The sequence below is a fragment of the Taurulus bubalis genome (assembly GCF_910589615.1).
Source record: "Taurulus bubalis genome assembly, chromosome: 5".
Taxonomy (NCBI): Eukaryota; Metazoa; Chordata; class Actinopteri; order Perciformes; family Cottidae; genus Taurulus; species Taurulus bubalis.
Genome location: NC_136593.1, coordinates 7015919 through 7041728, shown reverse-complemented (window position 1 = coordinate 7041728; position 25810 = coordinate 7015919). Strand labels below are relative to the sequence as shown.

The window sequence follows — 25810 nt, the reverse complement described above, 5'->3', positions numbered from 1 at the left end:
ATTCATTGCCAACTTAAATAGGATGCAGTAATATTCCATGAATGCAGTAGTAAACAAAGTAATGTATCTGAAATTGGCTTCACTGATAAATTCCGACATTACAATCTTTATTAATTGGTGATGAAACAGAATAATATAATATTCTACAACAACAAAAACTGAGCGATCGTGCATAACGAGTACTTTGTACTTTTTGATACTTTGTTGATACTACTTCTGTACCTCCTCCACCACTATAATTACATTAAAGTATAGTTAGGTTAATCTAATAAAAAATCAAAAGATCCTTAAATAAAACGAGCATAAACTGTCACTGTGACGACAACATAACACCTTTCAGAGATGAACTTACCTGTGGTTGGTTGTTCGATTAATTTATTTAAACTTATATATGAAAAATGTGAAATTGCAAGCTGAAAAGTCACACCCCCGTTTCTACCGTCTAAAAGTATCATACCGATACTCCAACAACATCAGCGTTAAAGTTTGAACCTGGGCTAAACCACTCTAAAAAAGATATAGGGGAAATTAAAATATTACAGCTATTGTTATCGTTTGGATACATTATCTAAACCCGTTTGTACAATTGTATCGTGATCTAAATAGTCATATGAACGCATTCAATTGTAAATGTGTAATTCATTTAAAAGTAAACTCCAGAAAAAAACAAGGGCTTCGTTTGGTTTGGTCCGTTCTCAGTGGGCGTGTCAGCAGCGTGTCTGTGCTGCGGTTTAAATAAAGTCTCGTTTTGTCCTCTGCTCTGATTGTACCTGTTCCGTTTGTTCAGCGAAACAAAATAGAAAGCGGTCGATGTGTTTGTATAAAAGGTCCATTGTACGAGACAGTTATGTGTTAAAACAGCTGGAAAGTCGTGTTTACTATGAACCAGGAACTTCGCGAGAGCACCAAGACAGAAGAGTCTGCAGTTAAAACTGCAGGATGAGCAGTGAACACAAACCAGTCTGTAACCCAAACATTGGTGGAATATACTCTACATTATTTAAATAAAAATACCCCTTTCTAGTTACTATTTGTGGACAGTGTACCTCACGTGCTCCCACATCCTGTACACGGTGTATGCATGCACTTTCTACAATTCTGTCCCTAAAACATCTATTATTGAAGACATTTCTTATGGAAGCCCATTTCAGCCAGAGTGATGAAAAAATTAAGATCCTGTAAGTCATAATCATGAGATAATATAATTATGACTTACAGGATCTTAATTGTGGCGGAAATGGGCCTCCATAAGAAAGAGTGTTGGATTTGTGTTTCAGTTAAAACATTTTTTATTGATTTGTATTAATGTATTCATTTTTCTGGGGGGTGCTTTACATTTTGACTAATATTATTGTTCTTGCAGTAAAGTTGTTGAATTTTTTTGTGACAGTTTTTGTACTTGCATTATTGTGTACTTATTAGTGCTGGAATAGCCTGGAGATTAGTTGACAAACATCTGTCTGTGTGTGAGTCTGTCATATGGTCCTTGTGTCACAATTTGTTCATCTGACCTACTTCACACTCACAGGGGACTAAAAGGGAGTGCCGTGACAAATTTAGTGCAATTCAGACATGCGATTAAATATGAATAAGCTTTGAATAAACACGCGGGGGCGTGGCTTCAGGCTCGAGCGCTTCAGTCTTGCTCCTGGATGCTGTGCTACTGTGTGCTAAAGTCCTTAATCCTACATGGGCGGGATGAAGCTGCAGCCAATCTTTGTCCTCACTTCCATGGAGTCCATTGTAATTAAAAATTGTGTACGTTTTTGCCCCAACTCGCCACCGGAAACAGCACGCTAAACCAGGCCCAGTGTTATGACGAAGTCGGTTCCCATGTCAGATGGTGTTTCTCTCCAGAGCCTTGGTGATGCGTCTGCTTTGTTAATTGCCTTCAATAAATCTTCTACATTACATATTGAGTCTGTGGAAGACTTCAGCAGAGCACTGGAGCGCGAGGTAGGGTTGCTACCAGGTATTTTGCTCCCAACACGAACATTTAAATACACAACCATAACCAAACCATAATGTTTGGATTTTGAGTTATTTTCTTACAAACCAGGAGCCTTTACTGCCTTTGAGAAGGGACTGATACAGAACTTGAAATGTACTTTCTTTCACACAGACGTTTGCAAAAATGGCCAAAGACAGAACTGTATTGCAAATTATTTATAATTGCAAAATGTTGTGTACAAACTGTTTTGATAAATACAAGCATTTGACAAAGCCTCATCTAAAAAAAAAGCCACAAAACACAAATAGATTTAGACAAAAAAAATATTATAAAAAAACAACAACTCCCAGACCATGATATTTATACATTTGCATATTTCAAAATATTGAAGACAGTTAAATTTCTGTTTCAAAATAAAAAAGGGATAACTTAAAGAAAACAGCTTCACACTTAGTTTCAGTCTTTCCCCTCAATCGAGCTGCTATGTACACATACACATGTTCGCGTCGCTGCACAATTTCCTTGTGTGTCTCGTAAAGTTAAAGCAAATAAAAAAGAAAAATAAGTGCCAAAAGTCGGGCCGTGTGCAGAGAGCGGCACGCCCGAATTGTTTCTCCGATAACTCTTAGTGTCTTCCTATGAAACCGAGACAAGAAATCAATGTCACATTCTAGTAGATCCTTCCGAAAAATCATTCGTAAGCCGTTTAAAATCTACAGGTGAAGAACTGCAGAGTTCCTCATGAAAAGGGAAATCAATGTTGCGGGAGAAACTGCGCGGATCGCTTTCTCTGCATCCGAGCTTTGTGTTCGAAGAGCTCCGAGTCGTATTGTGAGAAAAGGCCAAGGAGTACGAGCTGAATAGAAATGAGAAAATTATTGAATGCAACTGTCTGTTTCCACCCACATATACAGAGAGAGAAAGGGCTCTCTTTTATTCACGCGGACTAAAAAACATCTCTAATAATATAATGATAATTCATTCAGACTCACGTGGTCTCAATGCCGTAATGTGACCCGACTCAGGCACGGCTGAGCTGCAGTGCACTTTGTGCACGATGTGTTCTTTCTGCTTTCTTTTCTGCTTTTATCAAAGAGTCTCCACTAGATGCGTTATCTGGGCGACGGCATTTAATAAAGGCCTTAGCATCCTCACCTGGTATTAATAAGCGCTCTTGTTATCGAAGGTTCTGCCCTCTTTATGAGAAGATCTTAAAATGCGTAATAAGTACACAACCCTGCATGTCTCGGGTCAAAGAAAAGCCCTGCTGCTCCACTTGGTACAGTATCAGGTGGCATTCACACCCGGCTGAGATCAGACCACATCCAAATCAGGTCCGCTGGATCCAATAGCGGCCCAAAAATGCAATGTGTTGTGCATGCACTTCAGGGCTGTCATCGAATATTCTAAATTTCAATATGTATATTCGCAAAGTAGAGAAAAAGGTATTTGAATATAAATATAAATATTCGATTGTGGGGGAGACGCCGTGTCCTCACAGCAAGCGCTGCGTCATGTAAACAAACCACCTATCAGCTGTACGCATCAGATTCAGGACGGGAAACAAAACTTAAAAGGATGGGCGAGTTTTGTACCTTTTTATCGTCCCACATTTGTACTTGTGGGACAGAAAACACACATTTTATATTGTGAGATTTCCTGGTAATGACATACAATATAGTACATCTCCCCCCAGCTGCTCATTTCAACTTCACCAATCAGACGTTCCTCATCAAAGCGAACAGAAATAAACAGAACAAAGGCGTCCGACGTAAGTTCAGCTTCAAAGATAAAACATGTTTACAGTTCGAACCCATGCCCTTCTTAAGAACCAATAATGGGAAGTAATTTAAGAGCCCTAATGAAGTAATTTAAGAGCCCTAATGCAATTACACCTAGCGTTAACATGCCTTGTTCTTTATCAAGATACAGCTCGCCGGTTAGAATCACTCATTTTAAATGTGAGAATCAACATTTTGGAAGATGGCACGGACCTCACTGTGGCTCCTGATTCGAGTCCCGGTGAGTGCACGTAAACGCAGACTAAAAGCTTCCAGCGCTCGAGCTGCAGCTCTTCTAATGCCGCCATCAGCCCTGCGAAAGACGACGCCAACGTCTTAACATTATGGAGCGGATGCAGGCGAATACGAGTGCCGTGTAGAGTGCGATCCGAAGGAACCAGTCCAGTAGTGTGGAGGAGGCGAGGCCATAGTGCAGTCGGTCTGTGTCGCCAGTGCCATGATACATATATAGTCGTAGTAATTATGAGGAACAGTCATAATTTAGTTTTACAGTCTGCTCTTCTTTCCACACTTACAAACACTCGCGAGGAAACAGACCAACGCACGCGTGCGAGACACTCCTTCCTGCTAAGAGTCCTTGAGCATGTTGATGCGTGCGAAGATCTTGAGCGCCGGTCCCAGTTTAATGTTCATGGTGCTCATGAGGTGGTCCTCCTTCAGCAGGAGCAAGGCCTGTCCATCGATCTCCTGAGAGCGAAACTCGTCCGCGATCTCCTGACAACCTGCACCGACAGCAGAGGAAGAAGATACTTTTTGTTATTGCTGCTCAATTCAGACCATTTGTTTACATCCGAGAATAATAAAGCAATGTGGATTCTTTTCTTAAATGTCTGTTTTTTTTTTTCCTCTCTCAAAGTAATCAAAAAGAACCGATAAGAATCGATGAGTATTCAATTCAATTAATTTTGTATAGTCCAAAATCACAAATTTGATCAGGAAAAAAACTCCCCCCCCCCCCCAAAAAAACTATTATTACTATAAAAGTATTAGTATCTATAAAACCTTAATGATACCCATCCCTAAAAAAAAATGCGTTTACGTCTCTGACCTGGCAGCGAGCGGATGAAATCGTAAACCTCTTCCACGTTCCACTTGGTGGGGTCGTTGGGTAAGAAGCGCTGACAGGGTGACGGTGCGTCTCGAACGCCGCCACACACCACGTCCTGGTCGGAGGTCCTGCTCGGATGCCGGTGGACGGGGACCTGAGCCGGGGCCGGGGCGGGGGGCAGGGGACCCGAGCTGGCCGCCGACAGGGGAGACGGCGGCTCCTCGTAGCTGGACATGTCCGAACACGGGCTGGACTCCTCCTGGCTGGGCTGCGAGGGGTGCGGCGAGGACACGGAGCCGCCCTGGGCCGGCTGCGGCGAGGGGGGCAGCTTCTGAGGGGTGAAATAGTGGAGCGGGACGTGAGAATGAATGGCTCGTCGGTGGAACAGCGTCGGGACGTCGTTTTGAAAGATTAAAAAGGGGTGATAAGTAAGATTTAAACCGTACAATCGCTTCAAATGAGTCCAATACACCTGCAGGGATTTGATATGGATGTTTGATCGATATCAGGGACAATTACTTTGCCGGGTGCTGAACCCTCTGGATTATAAAACTCACTTCTTGGTCCGAACATGACACCAAAGCACCCGCACCCCTTGGCAACAAAACCTTGAAAAGATTGCTCTCCAGCTAGTATCATAATTCAATGTCATTTAAACGACCGTCTCTGTTGTAGAACTGCTACTTTATTGTGTCATTACACGTTTCAGTATTTCAAGGGAGGTGGAAGTCAGGATCTTGAGAAGTACCACGTCAGATGAGTGGCGAAGGAAACAAAACAAAAAAGCGAATCCAGATGCTTTTGATGTCGAGATAACTTGTGCAGTCAGCAGAAAATCTCCACTAATTAGTGCTTCTTCGCTCCGATTGGTCACCGATAAACATTGACGAAGATCATGAAGTACTTAACGGCCATTTAAAGACAGAAGGAGATGACGCTCAAGTTCATTATGAAGCACGAGGCATGAAAAGTGCAGATCATAACATGTGCGTTGGAAGCAGCATCTGATTGGAGGTAAAGTGTTGATGAGGAAGCTTTACGTCAGTGAAGGAGTGTGTGTGAGTGTGTACCTGCTTCTTCGCCTCCACACTGGAGCGACCCGGAGATCTTCTGCGCCAGCGATTCGTCGGTTTACTCCTCTCCGGGCGGAAGAGGCCGATCCGCTTCGTGCAGCCGACGTTGTACCTGTCGACAAAAACCCACGATTAGATCTTTCCTTTGATCGCGTAAGAAAGTTGTTTCAATGAGAAGAAACACAAAACCCCACAAAAAAAGGTGACTTGCCTCTTCGCACACACCATGGAGCAGAATCTTTTGGAGCCTTTGAACGTGTAGGCGAAGTCGACCCAGCCGCAGTATTCACACGTCAGCTTGGGTTCTTGCTCTTTTTCTGGAGCGCGAGAGAAAAAAAAAAGACAGACTCTAAACATTAGTTTTTTTCCTCTCCTCAAATCAGACTTTTCCTCCTTGAAAAGTGAGTTACACACAGCGTCTTGTTTCAGGTACCAGTGAGACGTGAAATACGATCCAGAGAGTCCGGTTTGAGTAACGGAATAACGTGTTTAAAGGTTTATCAGGATTCTACAACTCTGCAAACCCTCTACTGTTTAATCCAACAAAAGGTAATAATAACTTTTGCAGTTCTTGTTGCTTAACAAAAAGGAGAGTTTTCCCAAAAATGAGGACTTGCATGCCATAAACTGAATGAAAAAGTGTTTAGAGCATTAAGAGTTAAAAAGTCACAAGTTTCATACACAAGCTGTCGTACTTTACCAGACGATAATATTTAATACGCATTTGTCTCACCTGACGTGTTCATGTCCTCGGCCTCAGAGTCGCTGTTTGCTGCGTTGCTGACGGGGGTTTTGTCGGGGTCCGAGGAGAGCTGACGATCCAGCTTCTTCGGGCTGTCGATGAGAATCGGCAGACGCTCCACCTGGTGACAGGATCGAGATATTTAGAAAATCTTCCGAGATGAAATGGTGACAGCGAGCTCCAGGAGGAATAAACGAAATCTATGATCTATTAAATGCAAAGACTTCCATGTGTGAATCCTGACGACTCGACCAACAATGTCCTATATGCCGACCAAAGAATAATCCATCTCCTCCATACGTTATTGAATGCAGACACAAAGAGAATAATAGCCATAAAATAGCCTTTATAATTTAATTACAACTGGAGATATTGTTGGAAAACAATGTCTCCAAACAATTGATGAAGCAGCAGAAAATTAATCTGCAACAATTTTGATAATTAAGTCATTAAATCAAGAACAAATGGGAGGGGGTGAATATTTTAAGCATCTAAAATGTGAATACAATATGCTTTTCTCCGTTTAGTATCATTTAAAATGAAATGTCGAGAAGGGTTTTGTACTGTTAGTCTGACAAAATGGGTAGTTAAAGAATAAACACATAATCCATTCATAGAATACTACCTTATTAGTCATGAGCCACAGTTAAAAGTAACATATCAATATATTTGTAATGTAGATACTAACAGTATGAATTGTTTGTGCTTGTTCATATATTTTTTACAGCACATTTAAATACTGTATACTTAGCAGTTACAACAAATGTCCAATAGGGGGCAGTGAACCCTCAGGCGAGAAACAACAGCAAGCTCATGTCACCATGTTGTGATTATAATAAAGATTGGACGATACACACGTCAACATCTGTGTCCAACACCAGATAAACAATATAATGAAATCCATTTTGAGAGAGATGAGAGATTAAAGAAGGGATTTCTTTTCTGTTTTTTTTAAAGCCTTGAGGAAAGTGAGAGTCTGGAACACCTCCATCCATCTGTGCTCCTCCAACCTTTCTAAAACATTAAGCTGTGAGCCGTCGGTAGTAACGGAGGGATCTGTGTTCCCTGTAGGGCGCGCACACTGGAGAACACACGCCCACACACTGGAGAACACACGCCCACACACTGGAGAACACACGCTCACACACTGGAGAACACACGCTCACACACTGGAGAACACACACCCACACACTGGAGAACACACACTCACACACACGGGGAACGGCTCGGCTCCCTCCTGGATGACGAAGCCCTCGATGACGTGCGTGAGGACCTGGGGCTTGACGATGGCCTGCGGCGGTTTGCTCTCCCCGTTCTGCGGCGCGCTGCCGGTCACGGTGGTGGGCGCCTCGCTCTCGTTCCCCGAGGTCATGGCCGGAGGGGGGGTCGCGGGCGCGGCGCTCGGCCTCTTGGTTGAGCCCCCGACCGCTGTGAAGTGAACACAACGCCAGTCAGTCAGTGTAGGAGAAGAAAACACATGGTTGATTGATCAATAAGTCATTTTTTCAAGCAACGTATTGATGCTTTTTCATGTAAAGTGAACATGTTTGGGGGTGTGGGACTGTTTGTCGCACAAAACAAGCATTGTGAAAATGCCAAAGTTGTGCAAAGTTGTGATATTTCATAGGTGATTAATCTGGGAAATAATCAGCAGCTTTAAGATTAATTGTCAGATGCAATCTTTGAATGAAAAAAACAACTATTTGTGAATCCAGCTTCTCAAATGTTTCTGCTTGTCATGTGTCACACGTAAACTGAATAGTTTTGGACATAAATTGGACAAAACGACACATTCAAAGACATCGCTTTGGGCTCAAAGGATCTGTAATTAAAATGAATTTTCTGACATTATATAGGTCAAAATAAATAATAGTGAAACAAATTAAAAGATGAGTTAATAATGAAATGGATCATTCCTTGCAGTCCTCAATCAAATCAATGCAGAACTTAAAGAGGGTAAATCCACTTCATTTTAAGTAGATTTACATCAAACTGTGGATGTCTTTCAACTTCTGAGGAATAACACAGACAGATACGTGAAAACATTAGTTTAGAGCGAATGCAGCACCTGTCTCATTATAATCACATTATAGCCTTTATGAACTCCCGTTATTCATACAACAGTGTTGTAACAACACACACACACACACACACACACACACTCATCCCGTGAGGATCCGGTCACAGCCACCTGCCTGCTGCTGGTCTCGATGACCTCACTGGTCTAGTAAAAGCTGAACATTAAACACACAGCACAGCCGATCGATAACCAACAGCAGACCCACGACGCGTCACGGATCACCGTCGCAAAACAACGACGTCCCGTCTGTTCACGAAGCGAAAGTAAAAATCTCTTACCAACTTCCGCTGAGTTCACAGAGAAAACATGCGCGGTTTGTTGTTGTTGTTGTGATGATCCGCGACACACGCACACATAAGCACACGCACACACACGCGCGCACGCAGACACGCGCAGACCTGCAGCTGCTGCTGTTTGAAGTCGCGTCTGCGCTGCAGCGCCGCTAGAGAAGCTTTGAGACCCGGGTCCGCCTCCCGGTGCCTCCCGGTGCCTCCCACTTACAACCAATTCAACTGGAATGCATTAAAGCCACAAACACTCACGCTGTCAGCGGAAGTTTTAGGGTCCAAGTCTGAGAAAAGACACCTAAAAGCTCTTAATAATTTTATTTTCCACACTGGGTGACATTCTGGTGGAGAGTAACGGAGTACATCTAACAAAGTACTGTACTAAAGGACAGTTTGGAGGCACTACATTTATTTGAAGAGTTTAGTTACTTTTAGCAGATTCAGATTAATAATGCATAACATAAATTAACAATGATATCATACTATAGATTATCAGATGGGTATCTTGCACATTTACAGTTATATCTTAGTGTAATAAGTAGTTGGAATTCGTTCCACTTTTACCAGTTTAAACATTTTTGCATCAATAATTCAATCCAATATGTAATGCCATTCTGCATCATAAGCAATACAATCCAGGAAGTCCAGTTTGATAACAGACCAATGAGTGTGAAGCATGGATTATTATTAAGGGAGCTGGATCCTTATGGCCACTGGGACAAAAGTTAACTTCCTGGTACCCAAAAACATTGAGCATCACTATAAACGTGACAGCACGGAAACCTCTTGACAAGACACCTTGAACTACAAACGATGCCAATAATGACTCTTTGTAAAATGTATTGAATATTTGCATATAAGCCTAGAGAAGCAATAGTGAGGTGCATAATGCATTGTTATTATGGTGGTGATCATTTTATCGTGCGGTAAACAGCATTCAAATAAATAAGGGTGCTTTGTTTCTGCTCGCAGTGCTAATGTTTGTCTGAGCACGACCTAAAACCTCCAAGTACCCAGAAAGAAATACCACGGACATGACGTCACAGCCCTCAATGCACTGGTGGGCTGCGGCCTGTATCGTCTGCAGCGTGTTCATCGGTTTATTAAGTAATGGCCGCTCCTCGAAATGTCCATTTTCATACTTGAAAGAGAAGCGTCTGAATATCTTTTCAACGCGGAGGTGTGAAACTCAGTGAAGATAGTCTTTGAAGCTGAAACCCCTGAATTCTCAAATAGCCCAAAACAGCAATTTTCCAAAAGTAAAAAAAAAAAAAAGAAAGAAACCTTTGGGCCCATCATCATTTGCTCCTGCAGCCAGAGGATGACAGAAATAGTTTCCGTCTCTGGTGGTCGGTGAGCATCACACCCAACTCGCTGCCCATAAAACAGCAATTTGTGGTCCACACAATGTTTCATCTGACAAGAAACACAGCATTAGCCCCACTTCCAACCATTTAGGAGAATTATCGCTATATAGAAACTGACCTGTGTCAACATTGAGAAAATATACACCCAAATAATGTGTCGCTCAGCAAGAAGAGTGGAGCGGCTGCATGTCGACGTACTACTGACCGCGGATCCCTTATTACAACCGACTCAAATCGCTTTCATCCAAATCTCCTGGCAGACCAAATGTGCACAGTAAGTAGAAAATACTGACGAATATTATGTCTGGGATTTTCGTTACATAAAAGCTTTTTGACTGGATTATACATATATAAAAATAAATAAATCACTTTAGAGTCAACCAACATTTCAAAACCGCTGGTCCAAAGTTCAGAAACGTTGATTCTTCCGAGCAGCCGTCACAAAAGCACGCATCACATATTGTCTAATCAACAAAAGTACTGTAACTGAAAACGTTATTGACCTCTTGCCCACACACACGTGACCCGAACAGCATGTCTTTACATTGACGGACCCGTTCATCAGCCTGAACACCTTTAGTCTGATGCAGACAGAGCACTAAATCACATTTTTGGAACAATCATACTGGTACATGTTCTGTGGACGCCTGGTCCGAAAGGCTGAGGTTGCATTACAACCCACCCACTCTCCCATGTATGTAAATGTGTGTAAATACAACACTACTACTGCATTGTGGGCGTCAGCCTCGACCCTGTAGCTATACACACAAACTCAGGCAACCAGTGTGCTTCAAATTGTATCACAATATAATTCACAGGCAACAAAATAATGAAAACAATAAAGTTCCAGAAATGAGACCGGTTGTATTCCCGTTCATCTTCAGGGTTTTTGTTGTGGGTTTGAAATGTTCTGTTCGCAACAGAGCAGCGAGTGCATTGTGGGTATCAGGTGAGGGGGAAAACCACAGAGAAAACAACAAACGGAGCAACAAGAGGCAGAGCGGTGAAACTAGATGTGCTGCAGACACAACAGGCTCTGAATTACAAGTAAACACCAGCATTGATTTTCTTCACCTGACGGCTTCTAATAGTTTGGCCAACTCGAGGACAGCAGAGCAGAAGCCAAAGTACATTTTCTTGTTTGTTTAAGCGCTGCTTCTCATTTAAAGGTTTGCCTACGAAAACGTCCGAGAACTCTTAATTTAGCAGCGGAGGAAATCATGCCGAGTCGTTACCTTGTGGCTGAACAGCTGGTGCGGCTGGAGTGACCTTGGGCTGCTCGACGGGCTTGGCGGGTTGCGATGGCGAAGGTGCAGGTTGTTGCTGTTGTTGCTGCTGCTGCTGCTGCTGCTGTTGCTGCTGCTGTTGCTGCTGCTGTTGTTGCTGTTGCTGCTGCTGCTGCTGCTGCTGCTGCTGCTGCTGCTGTTGCTGCTGCTGCTGCTGTTGCAGTCGTTGCTGTTGCTGTTGCTGCTGCTGCTGCTGCTGCGTGGCGGTGGCTGGACACATCTCCCTGACCACCAGCGAGGTTGGCTTATCTTTACAGTCCTGGACCAGCCCCCGGGAGGCCTACGATGCGAGGAGAGGACGAAGGGAGAACATTAGAGATCTGAGACAGATCAGACTGTTAGTGCTTTCAATGTCAGTGACTCAAACATTACAAGGCCATTAGGCTCGGAAAATATCACACCAGTGGGAAAATATTACACCATGGAACCCCAAACTCAGAAGATTCCTCTTTTCTTTTTTTCTTCTTCTTTTGACATGTATGTCTTGGAGAAGAGTTTGAGTCGGTGGGTGTTGTTGGAACAAAACAAGAAGAATGTGAGCAGTTCAGACATTAAGTAGGACAGAAAGTCATGACCCATTAGAAACTAATGTCAGGGACAAAAACAATGAATCACATTAAATATACAACACTGGAAACATGACAAGATACCCTCCTATACCTATCCTCTAAATATATGAGAAATGCTATTCTGTAGAATGAAAAATCGACAGTTTTTCCAAGCATTTCCAAATAAAATAAATAATTGTTCAACTAGACTACGAGTGTACAGCTCGGCGAGCAGCACTTTGTGGTTGAGGAAAAGTCAGGGGATCTCCAAAGTGATAACAATGTATCCTGAGGGGGAGGGGCCTGTGTGAGGCAAATTTGATGATTGTTCATTCAACAGTCGTTGAGACGTTTTACTCAGAACCACAAAGGTCAATGCAGGAAAAAAGTCAGGGGATTACCAAAGTAAACCATGAATGTTCATGGCAACCCATCTGATCAAAAGTCAAAAGTGGACCAACCGACCATCCCTATAGCCACACTGCTAGCATGGATAAAAACAAATCATTTAGATCCTTATTAACAGCGCTTTCCGTTTGTGCTTCAGAAACACTGCGTTACCCAAATACTTTCATGCCGCGTCTGCACAAACTCAATCTAAACACAGGCCTTCACCTCATCAGAGATGCAGGCGACAGTTGTTAAGTCATGCAGCTGCTCTGTTGGGCGTAGCTGAACTCACCGTTGGCTGGATTTGCAGGTTGATGGCAGTGAGCTGGACGGGCTGAGCTTTGGCGTGGTTGAGGCAGGAGTGGAGGGCGTGGGGGCTGATGGTGGAGTGGAAGATGGTGGCATGCTGGCTGGTCATGGAGGGCTGGTGTGGAGCCGGTTTGGGCAGAACGGGGACCGGGTGCTGCGATGGCTGAATGGAGGCGGTCTGCAGCAGCTGGCCCGCGGCCCGCAGGGAAGCTTGACTCTGGTGGACCACAAACTGCTGCTGCTGCTGCTGCTGCTTGTGCTGCTGGACCAGGGAATGGGGCTGGATCTGTGTGTATGCTGGAATACAGGTATATGCCAATTAATAACCACACGTGGCTTGCTCTGCTCATTTATGTTCATGGGGCTACAGAGAAGGGAAAAAAGAGAAAATACTGAAAGTAGAATCAGTGTTTTATTATTTTTATTTTTTTGAGAGAGGATTGATATAAAATGGCATATAATGCTGTTATTCTGATACATTGGATTCAGATGTTGATGCACTGCACATACATACATACATACATACATACATACATACATATAGCATGTGCAGTCATCTGTAATCATTCTTCCTGTCCACACTGCCATATACAGTGTATATATGTATGCATGTGTGTATATAGATATACATATATACACACACACACACACACACACACACACACACACACAAATAAAATAAAAAAGAGATTTGAAATATAATAATAATGACACAATCACAATTTTTGGCCTAACTTACAACTATACTATTGACAAAGTTATCATTTTGCATTCAATAGTGCTGCTACTAAGACAAGTCTTTCATTAGGCGTTTTTTTGATTTATTTAAGTAAGAGTTGCAGTCGTACTCCGCAACAAAGATGCACGTCATGCCACATTCTCATCAAACATAATCGTCCTCTATAAAAGGTCACTTAAGAATATCTCACATTTGCGACAAAACACGAGCGAAATACATTTCATGCTCGCTCACAACTGTCCGCTCCACACTCACTGCATTCAAAATAAATGTAGACGTCTGCACAAAAGAGCTTGTTTCGTAGCTTTCAGGATGTAATATGAAGAGCTTGTTGAAAGGTGCGCCGACGAGAGGCTCTGGTCATTATTCACAAATCGTTTCAAAAATTGTGACGTCACCACCTGTCAGTGTAAAAAACCCAGCTGTGAGTAAAAAGACCTCACAACCTGCCCCGAAGCACTGAGACACAGAGCATCAATCTTGTATTCTGTGTGTGTGTGTGTGTGTGTGTGTGTGTGTGTGTGTGTGTGTGTGTGTGTGTGTGTGTGTGTGTGTGGTGGGGGGGGGAGGGCATGTCTGAGTGCTTCAGCCGAAGTAGCCCGAGGGCAGTCTAATAGAAGAAATGCCTCCAGAAAGAAACCCGCAGAGCCAACTGTCTGTGACACTCTTGGTGAAGCTCATTCTTACTGCTGAAACCCAAACAAGACTAGACTCAGCAGCACAGCTTCTGCTGTATGGGTCATGTGAACGTGGAGGTGCGTTTGGTGACGCTGATAAAGCCCCTAATAAATCCAAGCATGGAAGTACATGGGGGAGTACTCCGCCCCCTGTTCTTTTCATGATGTTTCGTGTGGGCCGGAGTCCATCTGGTTTAAAAAGTTTCCCTGTGAGGCATCAACCACAGTCTGTGGAACACACAGCCGTGTCTATCCAGCATGTGGGAAGTCCTTTTAAGGCTGCAGGATCTGCTGAGAAGTGTTTTCTTTCTTTTTCACGTGTCAAGAAGAAAACTCGGTCAGCCATGGCGAACAGGCATATTTACAATATTCAGAGCAGGATGAATACGAGCCGAGAGATGGGTAGAGACATCCCGCAGCGTGGTAATGAAAGACGTTAGCCTACGGGATGGTTTGGGATTAAACGTTTCAGGTGATAATAACATGCATCGGTTTAGCTGATCCACCAACATCCTTTTAACAACACCGTGGGCGCTTTTTTTCTTCGTGCGAGTAATTTGCATATCGGTATATATATTTGTAAACTGTTGTTTCTGTCATGAATAATTTCCTGTAGACTGTAAATATTCCGAGGCGCTCTGGCCCCAGGGTCTCATTTTAGACTTTAGTTTCAATACATTTACATTATACCAAAATATGTCACGAACAGGGGCAGTTATTCAGTTTCTTTCCTTCTCATGACCGGCCTTCTTGACATCTGGAAACCAATTAGTAGGACAATAACTGCCATGAGAAAGTGGCACAACTCAAGAACAATAGGGCATGAGAAAGAACTCGTCAAGGATCTGCACTCACAATCTGTCAGGAAAAACTTGGCTTTTTGCTCCGTGCAACGCACATTAGAACCAAGACACAACGCACCCCGACCGCACTGCAGCCAAACCTGCACTCTACGATTCATAAACAGTAGTGAAAGCACTCACGGGACCTTTTTTCATGGTTATTACCCATGTTTATGCGGTGGTAAATGTGGTCGTAAAATGAGATTTTAAAAAAAAGGATTAAAAAAACTACCGTATGGGAGTCAAAACGCGGCAAGAATAGTTTTCCTAATTGAATAGTAGCACCTCTTCAATCGAAATGTCACTGAATCATAAAGCAGCAAGAGATTTCTCTCACACACACACACACACACACACACACACACACACACACCGGACGCAACCAGCCGCCCCTGTGAATCCTGATAACTTTCTCAAGCCCCTAATGAGGAACAGAGAGAAGACTTGGAAGGAGAGGAAGACGGGGGAATTCATTAAAATGCTATTCCCACACAAGGTCTTGGGATTTAGGACTGGAATGACTCAGCCGCACACACAGAGACACAGAGACACACACAAGAATGTGGCAGTGGCCTCACGCCCCCAAAGTAATGAATGCGCGTGGATCCGTTACTCCAGCTGCGTGCCGTTGCGCAATGTCCCGCGGTTGAGGACGGTCTACGTTCCTCATGGTTTGGAGCACCAGACCCTGGAAAATCCCAGAGTTCCCACATTCTCACTGGCTGCTTTGGCGACCTAAAACAACAGCTTGCCTTACGGCGCCTTTCATCCCGTTATTACAATTTGGAATGAGTTTTATTTCCTTTTGTCTAGCAGGCATTAAAAGAATACTGGCTAAATTAATCTAGCTGGTTTTATTCAAAAGGCTAAATCTCATGTTCAAGTGAAAGCACGATGCCAGGCCCTCGGGGAGAAAACAAAATCTCACTCACACAATACAAGATTGATGCTCTGTGTCTTGGTGCTAGTATTATTATTTTTAATGTGTGGAGTGGACAGTTGTGAGCGCGCATGTAATGTATTTCGCTCGTGTTTTGTCGCAAACGTGAGATATTTTCAAAGTGACCTTTTACGATTATGTTTGATGAGAATGTGGCATGACGTGTATCTTTGTTGCGGAGTATGACTGCAACTCTTATTAATAAAATCTGAAAAATATTAGTTTTGACTAATTGTTGGGTCTGTGAAACCAAAAAAGTGGCAGAGACTCAAAAGTGGTGTTACTCACCGAGCAACTGTCAAAAAGCCAAAGATATACCATTGTAAATAAAGCAAGAACCAGATGAAAGTTAAATTAATTCCCCAATTAATTATCAAAATTGTTGCAGATGGAAGTTGCAGATCAACAAAAAGGAGGGAAAGTGAAATGTTGAATGTATATTTTAATAGAGATAACCAAAAGATAAGGAGAATTACATTTTGCATAAAGTTAAAGCGTGTGTTTTAATTAGTTTTGTAATAATTTTCAGGTGAAATTGGCAACTGATCGCAGCTATATGAATAGAAAAAACTCTGTGTGTAGATCTGGTCTTTTGTGCTTGTGGTGCTTTTGGGGGTTCCCTGCGGTGTGTTGTGATGACGAGCGCTTCCTGCATCAACTTTTTGTTTCCGATCCAGTTCCTATTCAAGGCTCTGACTCTTCACTGTGATGTTCACAATAACGGAGACATTGTTCTAAAAATGATCTGCCATCTTTTGGAAGGCGAGATGAAAACTGATCACCAAAAATAGCACAAAAAAAAATAATCTTTCATCTGTTGTTTTCTCAGATCAGACCAGGCTGGTTTCTGTTGAGTCATGTTCACCGCTTACGAAGTAAAGACGCGTTTGTTAAGGATACAATGTTTAAATTAGGTTGCAGACTTAAAATAAAAATAAGTTTAACCTCTTTATTGGCATCTCATCTGTCAAACGTGTTTCCCAAGTTTTTCTTGCCTTTAAGTCTTAAGATTCTGAGCCAAATGCTGAAAAAGGAGAAGTTATGTAGTAAATATGACTAAGATTTTTAGAGGATCTTGTCATCATTGAGACTATTACTGCTAGTAATGCAGGCTTAGTCCACAATTCAAATAAAAAAGAAGTTAGACTAGCACAACCCATTTAGAGAGAATCATTTAAGATGCAATAGCACACACTAAATGCTCTTCTTGACAGAAATAAGCATGGAACTACTTTTTAATGAAACAATTATGCATAATATTCCTAAAATTTAACAAATATAAAATACTGTTTAATTCCACACAAAGCCTAATTAGATTTACTCATTATTCTGAGGTTATTATGGACAGGGTCTGAATTTATAGTCACTGGTTTCTTTCAGCTCATTACTGATTTGTCTGATACACGGTGGCATGTCAGTACAAAAAAACCTTCCCCTGACTTCACGGTATAATTCAAATTGCATAATGACCTAGACAGGTTGAACCAAAGCTTCTCTCCCGTCAGACATCCATACAGCCGCGCCTCTCTCCTGATCCACAGTGCATTAACTCCCCAGCATCTCCTGTGCACACCTGTCCCTCATGGCCTGCTGCTATGGCAACTCATGTTAATTTCTTCCCAGACAGCATGCAGCCAGATTTTTAGCTTCCATCCTCCCTTTCATTTTATGTGAATCCATTACTGCAACAAAGCAAGACACAGTTGTGCACTGACACGCTCAGATACACCCCCCCCCCCCCCCCCCACACACACACACACACACATCTGAATAGGCAAAACAACTGCATGCATTAACACAATGTACTGCCATGAATATAAAGCTTACAGTCATGTAAATGTAGTTCACACTCCCAGCACATGCTGTATACATGCATATGGTACATGCACGCACATATGTTTAGGTTCTCGCTCAAATACACTATTCTGTGAAAAGTGATGTCATATCAGTACCCCAGAAAAGTGATAGAGCATCTGAAGTGGCTTATCTTGCAAACAAACTGGAATAATTGTGATTTAATCAGCTTGAACTACTGGCATATGCACAACCATTCACACTAAAAAGGAATTAAAAATAAATACAAATAAAAACAGCTGCTGACTTTCAATTACATAACAAGTGGTTCAGAAAGACTCTGTGTGGCAGCTGGACTGTTCTCAACACAGACCAACATGCTTTAATACGGCCGGTTTCACCCTTTGAGTGAGTGAAGGGGTTCCTGGTGCCCCGACATGTCACCCTCACAGCTCAGAGAAAGCTATTAACCTTACGATAACCACGATAAACACATTTCTACTGCATATATGACAGCTGCCCGAGTCTATTTCGAGGTTTAAAAATGGACATCTGTTTAAAAAAAGAAGAAGAAGCATGCAGCAGCTGGTGGTAAATTTGGCAGTTTAATTTATTTGCCTACTTTCTCTGGAGTGTTGAGTGTCAGAAACTAGGTGCCATTTGCTCTGTAAGCAGTGCTGACGCTCTGTCAGCCTAAAACAAGAAGAAGAGTATGAACAGCCCTGTGAGGCTGAACAAAAAAAAGAAAATAAGTCAGGGTATCACTGAAGTCATGAGGATGAGGAATGTTTATTTGAATGTCTGTTACTAGTCCAGTACTTTTCCATCACATCAGACAAAGAAAAGCAGCAAATCGTCACATTGGAGAAGCTGGAAGTGGCAAATGTATGATACTTGTCTGTTAAAAAAGATAATTTATCAAAGTTAATTGACTAACTGGTTCCACTCTAAAACCTATATCACTATTTTCCATTATTTTCACGATATAGACCAGACATTAAATGCCTCTGGGAGAGAGATCCTTCCTTTGGTTGGTCCTGATGGAAGCACTGCCAGGATCAGTTTTAAGAAGCCTGACATTTCAGCGATGTGGAAGCGGACTCCACTCACCTGGAGCAATCACGGGCTGAGCGCTGATGGCGGTGACACTGCGGCTCATGTTTATAGCTCGGACTTCTGTGACCGCTGCAGCGTCCCCCTTCTTCCCCGCTTCGAATGAGCCGTCAGAGGAGGCGGCCTTCGCCCCCGCGGAGGCCTGCGTCGCTTGGCTGGGACTCTTGATCAGTGAGGCGGGCTGGATGGGCACAGGGCTCTGCTTCAGACTGAGAGCCTGCAGGGTCTGAGTCTGAGAGGAGGACGTGGTCGCCCCCTGCTGGCCGCGGATGACCAGATTCTGGACCTGATTCTTGAGGAGACAGAATGATGGGAGATTATTGATAAACAGATTAACAAAGCGGGTTAAAGGATCAGATATTATCAGTATGTCAGGAATATGGTAATTACAAAATGTATGCAGATTACTTTCTATATTCAGACGGTATTTTTAAATATCACAGCGGAACAGAAAGTACTAATTATTTTATCTCATTGCAAGAGGTGGCAAAAAATTATCTCTTGAAAGATTATGTCAATAACCTGACATTTAAACCCCAATTATGGACATTATGAACGCTTATTATGAACTGTGCTTAAATATTCTGACTCCTATTCATTGCCATTTTACATAATCGAATGCATGATTTCCAGTTGCTCGGTGCAACAGTTTCTCTAAATGCTACATTCACTTTTAAATTTGTTTTGACCGGAGTGATCAATTCCAGGACGTTTAATAAAAGTTTGTAATTCTATTTGTGATTGAGTGAAAAGATCCTCCGGTGGACCCACCTGTGAGGAGTTCTGCGTGGAGCTCTCCGACTGGACGGCCGTCACTGTGGCCGTTGGGGTGAAGATGATCTGCGGCGACAGAGGAACCGCCCGGCCCAGGCTCCTGGCCACCTGCACCAGGTTGTTCTGTTGTGCCTGGAAGTGATAGCAAGTTGAAACAGACAAATTCCCCACAACCAGCAGCAAAATAGGCCAATACATCTGTGCATTCCTTCAGCAACACTTTTTGTTTTTAACAACGGAACCTTTTGCTACAGGAAAAAGAACACCTGTGACATGCAAAAAAAATGAAGTTTTTTAAGCATGAACGCACATTCAAGACATTCCCCTGTGTGTTTAACGAGCACTCTGCGGCACGACAGATTATTCTGCCCCCCCCCGTTGGTGGCAAAATGAGAATAAAGCACACTATTGACTACGGCAGAGTAAGCAAACACATGCACCAATCCCAAAACACACAGAAAGAAAAAAAAGCTTGAGCTGGAGAGTGTTTAATTATGCCATGTGTGTGAGTTTGCTCCTTGTGTCTGCAGTCTCACCATCTGTGCACGCAGGTACATCTGTGCCTGGCTGGCCGTGAACGTGGGGCTGGATGGGCTGCCCAGCAGAACGGCCTGCTGGGAAATACTGGTGGGGGTCGAACTAATGCTCTGAGCCCGGCTGATCAGCTGAGCGGCTGCCGGGGAGGTCGTCAGGTTGATCTACAGGGAGACAATGATCATTAGGAAGGTTATGCACTAACTGGCCATGCCATGTGTTTTTGGCATGTTGTGAAAAGGAAACACACAAAAGACATGAGATCCAGAATATGTTAACATTTTCACCCCTGAATGTTACCAAAACTGCATTTAAATATCTTCCAAAGCAAAAGAGAAGCAGCACAGCGGCGCAGAGATTCCTCAAAGCATCTTGTTGCCAAAATCAACTTAGTTCCACGATAATCTAATGGACAATGATAACTTTAACCTCGGAGGCTCCTCTGAAACAAGATCCGACACTAAAAGCTGCACCCACCGTAGTCTGAGTTGATCCCGTGTGCTGGGAGGAAGTGCCGTTCTGTGAAGAGCTTTGCCGGCCAGCTGCGATACTAGCCTATTACAGGGCGAGAGAGAGAAATTTACAATTTCCTGAAACATGTCTTGGAAGGGGGGGTCAACAACAACAACACCACTGCTACGCGGTGGAGATGATTTTCTCATGCGATGACCGTTTGCCGACCTGCTGCACGGCGGCCAGGCTCTGGAGCTGAGCGGCGCTGAGGTTGTGCTGCTGCTGGAGGGCGGCGGTTTGCAACATCAGATGCTGCTGCTGAGCGGCGTACATCTGCTGCAGGTACTGTGCCGCTGTGCTCGGTCTGTGCAGCGCCTGCTGGAACACCTGCACGCAGAAAAAAGAAAAAAAAAAAAAATCACGAGAGCTGATTATGTAATGCGACATGCAACAACAACAAAAAAGAACAGTAGAATATCAAAAGACACATCTGTCTTAAATCTGTCCAAAGCATTTTGTTAAAAGAGAAAAGAAAGTAACAATAGCATATACAAATCACAGATGAAAGGAATGGGCTTTGACTGACCTGGGGGTTTTGTAATAGATCACAGGCTGTGAATCTAGAGTTGATAAATATAATTTGACAGGGAGAGATTCACTCCCCTCTAGAGTGTTTCAAAACGTCTCAAACTTGTGATCGCTGCAAGCAGGCAGACAGAAATAAACCCATCCCCTCAATCATTGTCTGCGAGAGACTCCTTGACCCACTTATAACAGCGCTAAACCTCCTAAATAACTCCCCTCACCCTTCACCTCTGAAAGTGCCCTCTTCCTGGTTGCCAAGTAACCAGAGAGGATATTGACCTGTGGTCCACAGAAGCATCCGGACCCACACCTGGAGGTTGGGGGGTGGGACGCATGGATGCAACACACAACTCTCGCTGACCGTAAATAAGCAGCGGTCCTTTGTGCTCAGAGCGCCGCTGGGTGACAATAGCGCTCGCCTTGTAATTGTCAGCAGGCCCGAGTACGAGAAAGGGAAGGCTGGATACAACAAAAACCCTGCTGTCAAAGAGCCAGCACTCAAAGTTTAGAGGGGCTCATCCTGGTGTCAACAGGGGTCAGGAGCACTGAAGCACACGAAGCATTCCTATCTTCAACGTGAACAGATCTGAGAGACGGCCCTTCGTTTGAGGCTCCTACAGCGAAGACAAACGGCTGTGATGTCATTCATTTATTTCCAATTAGAAAATGACGTGTTTGCTTGTATTTGGTGCCACTAACACCAATGGAGGGCAGTAGAGCAAAGGACAGTTATGTGTGTCACACACACACACACACACACACCAAGAAACTCACCTGCACGGTTTGTCGATCAGGCATCCCGCTGTAAACAGATATCTGAGGCACTGCCTGTCTTCCTGCTGTAGTACTACTACTAGCACTACTGTTAGTGTTACTACTGCTGCTACTACTACTGGAAGTGGTGGCAGCAGCAGTAGTAGTAGTTGTAGTGTTAGAGGCATTACTACTGCTGGCAGCTGTGGTGCTGGAGGTGGCGGTGCCGGTGCTGTTGGTCGCGGAGGCGGGGGCGGGGGCCCCCGGCTCACTCTCCATGGTGCCCTCTGCTCTTCTCACCTTTGACCCCCGGCTCTTCTGAATGGCTCTCCTGTGCCTGAGGAAGAGAGAGAGAGAAAAAAGGAAGAGCACATGAGAAAACTGCCACACAGTGTACTTTCTTTACACCCCGAACCCAAGAAACGATATGCATCTCATGAGATTGAAAGAAAAGAATACAGTGGACAAGCAAAAGAAACAATGCAGTGTTTTTCAACCTTTTTTGAGCCGCGGCACATTTTCTACAATAAAGAAATCCTGCGGCACACCAACAACCAAAAAAGTTACAAAATGTCACATTGTAGCATAATACAGCATACATGGAAGGTAATTATTGCGCTACCTACTGGCATGGAAGAGTATTTAATTACTAGGCCAGCCACTATATTGCAGGCTCAGACGCTCAACAATAAATTTCCCACGGCACACCAGACGATCTCTCATGGCACACTGGTGTGCCACGGCACAGTGGTTGAAAATCACTGCAATAGGGTACCTGCCTTGCATAAATGATGCTACTTCCAAAAGGAAGAATTAGACTGCAGAGAGACTCACTGCAGTAAATAAAGTTCTACATTACTCTCATCTGCAGCAGGACCAGTGTCAGCTGGGAAATTAATGATTCTTTTGAAGTCTGTTTATTTTGTATGCACAATTTATCAGCAGGAATATAAAATCTAAATGTTGGCGCCTGTTCAAATAAATCGTCCCTGCACCGTCCCGTGAAACAGGCCGGTTCTGAAACCCTGGGCCTAAACAAAGAGTATGACAACATTCTCCCAACAAAAAAAAATAAAAAAGCGCGACATGGCACAACAAAGTTGGTTAGGGCAGCACACAAAAATGCCATTTGGGAAGCTAATGAAATCCAGGGAATTTAGTATGAAAGGCGGCGTAGCTGGCTAACATTAGTGGCCTCCCTAAAAATAAAAAATCTTAAAAAGTAGAGCGCTTCACATACAGGAACACACACATTTGGTGCAAGTTAATTGGGAAGGCAGAAGGGGAGTAAAACTGCCATCAAAACTCCCCAAATGCCACAATGCAAACGGATGATTTTTCTTTATTATAAGTAAAGGCCTAATTATTATGGAGACTCACTCAAAGAGTCGCATCTCCTTCTTACTGTAACAACAATTACCAAGTTAAAAAGAGAAACAGTGCCACGTCCATTTTCTTCTCATCAGTCATGAGGAAGAGAAAAGAGCGAACGATTTACGAGCCTTCCATAAAAGCCTTTTTTTTTTTTTTTTAAAAAGGTTGGGTCCCCTGGTGCTCCGCTATCCATTAGCACAGGAGGAAGAGGTTCAGGGCTCTCCAGACTGATGAGACGGAGGAGGCTCCAAGCATGACAGGTTGAATAGATGCGAAGAGGACGGGGAGGAGAGGAAGGATCCTTGCTCGGTGGAGGACACGAGGAACTTTGTTAAAAGAATATGGAGACAGTTCAGAGGTCTATAAGAGCTCAGATGGAACAGGAGGGCTTGGGATGCTGGCGGTTTTCGAGGACGAAGTGGGATTAGTGTGGTGGGGTGGTGTGTGTGTGTGTGTGTGTGTGTGTGTGTGTGTGTGTGTGTGTGTGTGTGTGTGTGTGGGGGGGGGGGGTGTTAAACAGCATGACAGCTGAAGTAACAGAGCTGAAAAGAGAGGCCAAAACAGGGAGGATGGAATTTCTAGCCCTGAGGTTAGAGGTGTGAGTATTAAGTCCTGGGGGTTTGGCTGCAAGGGAACCAGAGCACGTGAGGGGTGAAGGTTGAGTGAGCAGGTTGAGGATTTTAAGCGGGTTGGAGTGGAAAGAGGGTGTGATGGAAGTAATTAAATAATGGACCAATGCTGCCGCCATGTTGCAATTGTTAAGCTATTTCCTCCTCCTGCTGCTCCTCCTCTTCATTATTCTTTTGAACGGATTAGGGGCCAGGGCCAAAGCACGGCTCTACAGCCCACTTATGCCACAAAGCGGACGTGGAAACAAACTGCAATCTTACTTAAACCAAATGTTATTCTTTGAAGTGGCAAAGGAAGATCAGCCCCTAAATGTCCCGAGTAAACAAACCAGTCACTGAATGAGGAAAAAGAGTTTTGGACTTTTGTTTGTGAAATTGTGCTTTCAATGAAAAACTATAGCTGCTCGTGAATTAGGCAATTACTGTAATAAAAACATCGACTAATTTTAATTAAATACGCTTTGACATGCAAAACAGAGGAACTCTTTTGAATAAGCGAGCATGTCTGGGGTCATTCCATGAAATGAGGACACTTTAAATAAAACATGAAGAACAAACCCAGACGAACCCCCTAAAAACGAAGATTCAACTGACAAATTGAATTTAGGAAAAATATCAAAACTACAGTCAGTTGTTAATCCCCAAAAACAATAAAAAGGTACAGTGGGGTTTTGCTTTCAGCCGTGTCTGTCAAGAGCTGATATCTAGTAGGACTCTGGTTGTAAACAAAGCACCAGCGCTGCCAGTCTGCCGTCATTAGCCTACATCCCAGAGTCCATCGCCTCCTCGTGTGTGGAGAGGGGAGGGAATCCCCTCTGGTAATGATGCCTTCATTCGCTGTCTTCCTGAGAGGAGTCAGCCATCCATCAGTGAAGAGATGCAATAGAGAGCACCCGCTCCACTCTAATCCTTAACCCCACTTCTACATCTACAGTCATGCCTTTCAGATGGTTTAGGGAAAAAAAAGATAAAAAAAACAACAACAAAAAAACACACCTGGTACCCACGAACGTGTTGAAGCCAAAATGTGTTTGAGAGCAAATCAAAGCAGCGCCAGCACACAGCCAGGCAGCGCCACAAAACAACACAATATCTCTGAGCTCCTCTCACCAGAGAACATATTGATCTACACATGCTTGCATTACAGGACTGTCAGATTTGCGTCTGGAGGATTTGCATTGGCCTGCAGGAAGATGAGAGCTGTTAAGAGACTGTCAGACAGACTGTCTGTCTCTACAGAGCTTAGATCACAGTAAGGAAGTGCAATAGCCTCCATCAGTGTCCATCCATCAGTGCACAGATTGGAAAACTCTGACGACCCACATACAAAAAAAAAGAAAAGAAAAACCACTAGAACGCACAAATCGATTGATGTGCGATAATGGCTTTAATAGCCACGAGAAATGTACGTGTGTGTGTGTGTGTGTGTGTGTGCAGGGGTACTCTGCTGCTGAGACAAAGCCCCCTAACCCCGGTGCTCCTACCTCCTCCGGCCCCCCCAACGCGATGCAGGGGTATGATGCCCCATCCCCCGGGAGCGTGCGGTCCTCCTGCAGGATGCTGCTCCTCTTTGTCTGCCCGAGTGTTTGGCTGGTCGGCCGGCGGACTGAATGAATGAGCGTGTGTGTGCGTGAGCGAGCGCGTCTCCCGTGCCGTGTATCCCAAACCCCCAGCACCTCTCGTCTACCCCCAACACACAGCGAGCTCGTCGTCCCAGCAT

At 43.8% G+C, this 25810-nt stretch overlaps 1 protein-coding gene across 1 annotated transcript in view; it reads right to left on the bottom strand.

Moving 5' to 3' along the window:
• Positions 1 to 25810, bottom strand: part of phc2b (polyhomeotic homolog 2b) — a gene marked incomplete at its 5' end in the record, with an annotated part of 26152 nt that extends 342 nt beyond the window's left edge. Inside the window, 17 exon segments of the mRNA XM_079217857.1 lie at positions 4269 to 4475; positions 4802 to 5132; positions 5872 to 5986; positions 6086 to 6191; positions 6608 to 6737; positions 7827 to 8044; positions 11586 to 11916; positions 12867 to 13180; positions 18986 to 19280; positions 19760 to 19894; positions 20299 to 20460; positions 20774 to 20851; positions 20978 to 21136; positions 22109 to 22424; positions 25575 to 25623; positions 25626 to 25662; positions 25664 to 25810. Of these exon segments, the coding sequence (XP_079073983.1) occupies positions 4321 to 4475; positions 4802 to 5132; positions 5872 to 5986; positions 6086 to 6191; positions 6608 to 6737; positions 7827 to 8044; positions 11586 to 11916; positions 12867 to 13180; positions 18986 to 19280; positions 19760 to 19894; positions 20299 to 20460; positions 20774 to 20851; positions 20978 to 21136; positions 22109 to 22424; positions 25575 to 25623; positions 25626 to 25662; positions 25664 to 25810 (3078 nt within the window). The 3' untranslated portion in view covers positions 4269 to 4320.